This window comes from Cebus imitator, unplaced genomic scaffold, assembly GCF_001604975.1.
Source record: "Cebus imitator isolate Cc_AM_T3 unplaced genomic scaffold, Cebus_imitator-1.0 Scaffold214, whole genome shotgun sequence".
Taxonomy (NCBI): domain Eukaryota; kingdom Metazoa; phylum Chordata; class Mammalia; order Primates; family Cebidae; genus Cebus; species Cebus imitator.
In genome coordinates this window covers 1,974,946-1,980,704 of record NW_016107529.1, presented here as the reverse complement: position 1 = coordinate 1,980,704, position 5,759 = coordinate 1,974,946, and the positions used below count along the sequence as shown (strand labels likewise).

At 37.2% G+C, this 5,759-nt stretch overlaps 1 protein-coding gene across 1 annotated transcript in view; it reads right to left on the bottom strand.

Annotated features, from left to right (window-relative positions):
• Positions 1-389: 389 nt before the first annotated feature.
• RNF11 (ring finger protein 11) overlaps positions 390-5,759 on the bottom strand; it is a 34,290-nt gene continuing 28,920 nt past the window's right edge. The window contains exons 2-3 of the mRNA XM_017548720.2: positions 3,629-3,798; positions 390-2,416 (exon numbers count right to left, since the gene is read on the bottom strand). Of these exons, the coding sequence (XP_017404209.1) occupies positions 2,245-2,416; positions 3,629-3,798 (342 nt within the window). The 3' untranslated portion in view covers positions 390-2,244. The remainder of the gene's footprint in view (positions 2,417-3,628; positions 3,799-5,759) is intronic.

Below are 5,759 nucleotides of genomic sequence, written 5' to 3'. Positions count from 1 at the left end.
GTGTACACACACACACACACACACACACACACACACACACACGTATATACCTAGAGATATTTTAAAATAATTATCATACACAACTATTTTAAAAGATATGGGGAATACTTATGTAATTAACTCTAGCCCTTCACAGCTGTATTATAACTTTATTTAACAACTTAGTAAAAGTCAAAATTGATGGTTCTTAACATTGTAGGTTGAGAATAATACAAAGTGCCTAAAAAAGACACATTCTGCCCAATGCTACTTCCTTCAATATTACCAAACTTCTGTGAAAGAAGACTTGTAATGAAAAGAAAGACTAACTGCAACATGAAAGATGATTTTAAAACACGTTCATTTACCAATTTTAACAATCTAGAAAAAAAGAAAGTCTGACTATAATACTTGATGACAGACATCATGTTTAAGTAGAAAACACAAGAATAAAAAAAGCAATTATCACAGAAAATATTGCACAACTTCAGTTGTTTCCTCCAAATTTGCTTTATGTAATTGGGTGGATATAAATTAATAAACAGAAGTTTAAGCAAGATACATGTAACAATTTAACAGAACCCAATAATCTAATTTCTTGCAATTTTTCTCAAATTCATCTTTAAGTCTTTCCATCATGGGGCTCATAAGGAAATTTGACCAACATATGGATACTACAGTTGAATGTCAAATTTTTACAAAGTACTTAATGACATACTACATTTCTCTATAATGCAATTAGGAAGAAACTTCATGACACTGTTTTGTATGTGGGAAAGTGTTAAGAGTCCAATATTCAACTCAATATAAAATAATAAGAAACACTTCTGATGTTAGGTTGAGACCACTTTTCCTTTTGCTAATGAATGATTTTTTTAGCTGTAATATCACTGAGGTGAGTAAGTCACCTTTGAGTACATACGAAAAAAATAAACACATGCTAAATGGATAAAACATTACTACTACATCTTTACTAGACCATCTCTACCTCTAACACTTCAGAAGCTTAGAGATTTAAAGTATTCTTACATTAACTGCAAGAAACAAAGGAGAAATTCCTTCTTTTCTGAGATCACAACTATGAAGTCATGTGGTTATACAAATTCTGCATTTGTGTGCAAAACATAAAATACAATTATCTTTATTCTCCCTGCTTAGTTCTGTCAGTCAGCTAGCAGGATGTAATAGATTCCTTTCCAAGAAACAGAAACTGAGATGTGTTTTATAGAACTTCAATAACCTCAGCACTACAGTAATGAGAGATGCAGTATCCTTTTGCTATGGTTCAAGACAAGAGGGAAGAGGTCACAGGAAAGAGAAATCAAAATTGTTACAACTGAGTAACTATTTCTCATTAGGTCTCACCACAGTGCCACCTTCATTTTTACATAAATGTGGTGGCATAATTCAATCTCAATAAATCAGAATTCTTAATATTTTAAATTTTACTTGACTTTTCCATTATTACCATATTAACAACAAAAATAATCAGGTAAAACACATAGGAAAGGGTAATATCAAACCCCACTTTAATAGAGTTGGTTTCTTGACACATTAACTTATTTTTTATAGAAAAGGGATAGTGCATCTCAGTTTGCTTACAAGCTAGGAGATCACTTTGAATTCTGCATTTCCTAACTGCAAACAGAATATAGCACTTATAACAGGTTATAAATAAACTGGTTTTCAAGCATAGAGCCAGCCCCAACGATAATAATACACTATTTAAAAAGACCTAAGGCAATGAATTCCATTTCCAATGGAAAAAAAGAACTGTGCAAACAAGCTTAAAACTACTTTTTTTGTGTGCCAGTGTTATAAAATGTAGCTTTTAATAAAACCTTGACCCAAATGCCAGCAACTTCAGAAAAGAATTTGGGTAGGGAGGGGGAAGAGAGGAAAGTTATTTCATTTAGGAAAAAAACTACTATCTTTTTCCTAATCTTTAATACACACAATTTAAACAAATACAGCTGCTGTAACACTTTACACAATTCCTATGTACTGGAGCAATAACAAGATCTAAATACAATTATATTTTTAAACATTGGGTCAAGGCTTTACATAAAAATACCATCCTACTTTTCCCTCTAAGTTTCTAAAATATCACGTACTTTTCCCCCAACATCTGCAGCCATCCAGGAATTTTTAGGAAACTTTTGTGCATGATCTTAATTCCTAATCCCTGGCTCTTTGGGCTCAGTGACAAAAGATCAAAACCACCAAAAATGATGGTTCACTTGAAGTCAGATGAGAGACCCTGGCTCAATTAGTCTCATAGGATGAAAGCAGTGCTGCATCAACTGGCTCCATGCAGGAGGGGCACGTGAAGGATCTCATCAACCAGTCATCTATACAGTCCAGGTGATAGATGTGCATGCACGGCAGAAATCGAATTGGGTCCCCATAAACAAAGTCCATCATACAGATCACACACCTGTTGGGAGCAATGGAGAGATATCAGAAGGCATTTTCAGAAGTGTCCTATTCAGAAAATGCTTTAAATCCCATTAAAGACAGTGTTAATCTGAATAACACAGCTGAAGGCTTTGCCTGTCATCTTATCACCAAAGCATGCAAACTGATTTTTTTCCTAACATTGATCTATCCACAGTCTCTTATTTCAATCCCTGAGAATTTGCAGGACTTAGGAGCAATCAACAGAGCAAAGGGAAATGGATTCCATATGGATCACATCTACTGGTGTGCTTGTTAAACAGCTACATACTATAGCAGAAGGAGAATGGGATTACTTTAGGTAGAAAAGCATCAGTTGGATCAACTTTGTTTCCCTGTACTATTTAGTGTAATCCTAGAGTAAGATAATTTTCATTTTAATAACTACCTGTAAAAACAGAAACAACTAGCTTCAGCCTACTTACTGGGCTGCTGTAAGTTAAAGCTGTCTTCATTAACTTTCCTTTTTTTGAGATGGAGTCTTGCTCTGTCGCCCAGGCTGTAGTGCAGTGGTGCAATCTTGGCTCATTGCAACCTCTGCCTTCTGGGTTCAAGCAATTCTCCTGCCTCAGCCTCCCAAGTAGCTGGGATTACAGGCGTTAGCCACATGCCCAGCTAATTTTTGTATTTTTAGTAGAGACACGGTTTTACCATGTTGGCCAGGATGGTCTTCATCTCTTGACCTTGTGATCCTCCCACCTTGGTCTCCCAAAGTGCTGGGATTAGAGGCGTGAGCCACAGTGCCCAGCTTTTTATTTATTTTATTTTTGAGAAAGAGTTTCAAGTGATTCTCCCATCTCAGCCTCCCAAGTAGCTGGGATTATAGGCACAGGCTACCATGCCTGGCTAATTTTCGTATTTTTAGTAGAGACAAGGTTTCACCATGTTGGCCAGGTTAGTTTCAAACTCCTGTCCTCAAGTGATCTGCCCACCTCAGCCTCCCAAAGTGCTGGGATTACAGGTGTGAGCCACTGTGCCCCGCCTGTGAAAATTCTTAATTACTACATTATAGCATTCTCTTGTTAGTAGCCAGTAATAAGAGCTATTAAAAAAAAATTAAATATATCCTTGCATTAAATGAAGTGTTTCAATATATTAAATGTCTTACTGTCTAAAGTGCAAGAGAAAACGCAAATTTTTTAAAAGTGAAGTTCTGAAAATAAAACTTTGAAATGTACAAATTAAAACTTACTCTCGGATCTTTTTTTCTGATCCATCTCTTCCAGGGTCATAAACTCCTTTAGGCAGATGTTGTATAAGGCCTATTCTTTGAGCTATCCTAATTTGTTCCTCTTCAGTCAGCTGAGTTGCTAGCCGAGTCTGGCTAGGTGTTGGGTGGTAGACTGGAACTGGAACTTGTTCCTAAAATACAAAAATAGAGGGAAAAGATTTTTATGAAACCTTTTGTGGGTTTTTTATTTATTTTTTTGGTCAGAGATAGAAGGGAAAGGGAACTCTGGGAAGGGTAGGAAGCTGGGGTGAGGCACAGCGGTGTGACTATGTTTCACTCTGCCTTAACAACAAAACATACACACACCAAAACATTCACATTTAGCTATCTACCTAAAGGATATAACACAGACTTCACTGAAGAACTGGCATGGAATGCTAACTGAACTATTTCCACATAAGAGACCAGTCTGGGCAACATAGCAAGACCTCATCTCTAAAAATAATTTAAAAAAATTTTTTAATGGATTGGACTATGGCAAAAATAAATCTAAATGTTATCTAAGACCAACTCTTCCATTTTATAGGACCAAGCTTGCCTACAGTCAAATAATTGTCAGTACTGGAATTAGAATTATGTGGCTCCTAATCCAGTGAATTTTTTACACAAAACAATTTTGCTCAAAGAAATCATGTTTATAACCCCCACTTTTTTTGAGACAGGGTCTCCCTTTGTTGCCCAGGCTTAAGTGCAGTGGTAGATAAAAGAGGATGAGTTGATGTCCTTTGCAGGGACATCGATGAAGCTGGAAACCATTATTCTCAGCAAACTAACACAAGAATAGAAAACCAACCACCACATGTCCTCACTCTTAAGTGGGAGCTGAACAATGAGAACACATGGACACAAGGAGGGGAACATCACACACCAGGTCCTGTTGGAGGGTGGGGGACTAGGGAGGGACAGCATTAGGAGAAATACCTAATGCAGATGATGGGATGATGGATGCAACAAACCACCATGGCATGTGTATACCTATGTAGCAAATGTGCACATTGTGCACAGGTACCCCAGAACTTAAAGTGTAATAATAACAACAATAAAGAGCTTCTTTGCCTTTAAAAACGAAAAAAAAAGCACAGTGGCAGAAACACAACTTAATGTAAACTCAACCTCCCGGGCTCAAGCAATCCTCCAACCTCAGCCTCCTGAGTAGTGGGACCACAGGGTTGTGCCATGGGGCCTGGCCTATAATGGTAATACTGAGCAATTCCGGTGGAATGAAGCTGGGATGGAGTGTGACCTAGGAGGGATGAGACTCCCCATCCGCGTGCCCTCACCTTGGTTACCTCTGCAGAATGCTCAGAATCAACAGAACAGTCTGAAAAACACTACTATCTTAGAAGGTGAGATTTTCAGTCTGAAGAATTAAATTATAAGATTTCAGTCTCAGCTCAGCTACTTACTATGGTTGCTTGAACCAAGTGTCTTAATGTCTTTGAATAAAGGAGATAACACCCACTTTCGAGAGTGGGTACAGTCATGAGATAACTAAGAGCTTTGTAAATGCCAATATTTGTGAATTATTCTAACATCTCATCATCATGATTCTCCCCATCATGGCTCTCTGCTTTGCTAAGTGCTACTGTCCTTGGCTTTGGTCCTGGCTTTCTGGATTCTCTTTGAATACTAGAAACTCTTGGCCTCTGCTGTGATCTCTGCCAGCTGAGTTCTTCAACCCTTGAATTACCATTTCGAGTCTAGACTACCTTCCTGAAACTCAGCCCCAGCCCTATTTGACCAGTTTTGATGAGCTGCCATTCACATGCAAACTGGGAACAAATTGGTTTACAACTATGGATAATATAAAGGGTCTCTTAAATCCTTGAACCTAACGAAAAAAACTAAATTGTTTTAGAGCAAATAAACTCCAACTACGGGTTTTTCAAAGGCTAGATTTCTTGAGTCTTGTGGTTCACATATGTGTAGAGAACACAAAAAGCAGAACAGAAAAGGAAAGCTCTACTTTATGGGGAAACATTAATAAACATTAAAGAATAAAAACTATCTTTTAATTCATGTTATGAGTGTATTTTCTCCTTTGGTATTTTTGTTGTTGTTGTTGTTAAAACAAAGGAACCCTCTCTGTATC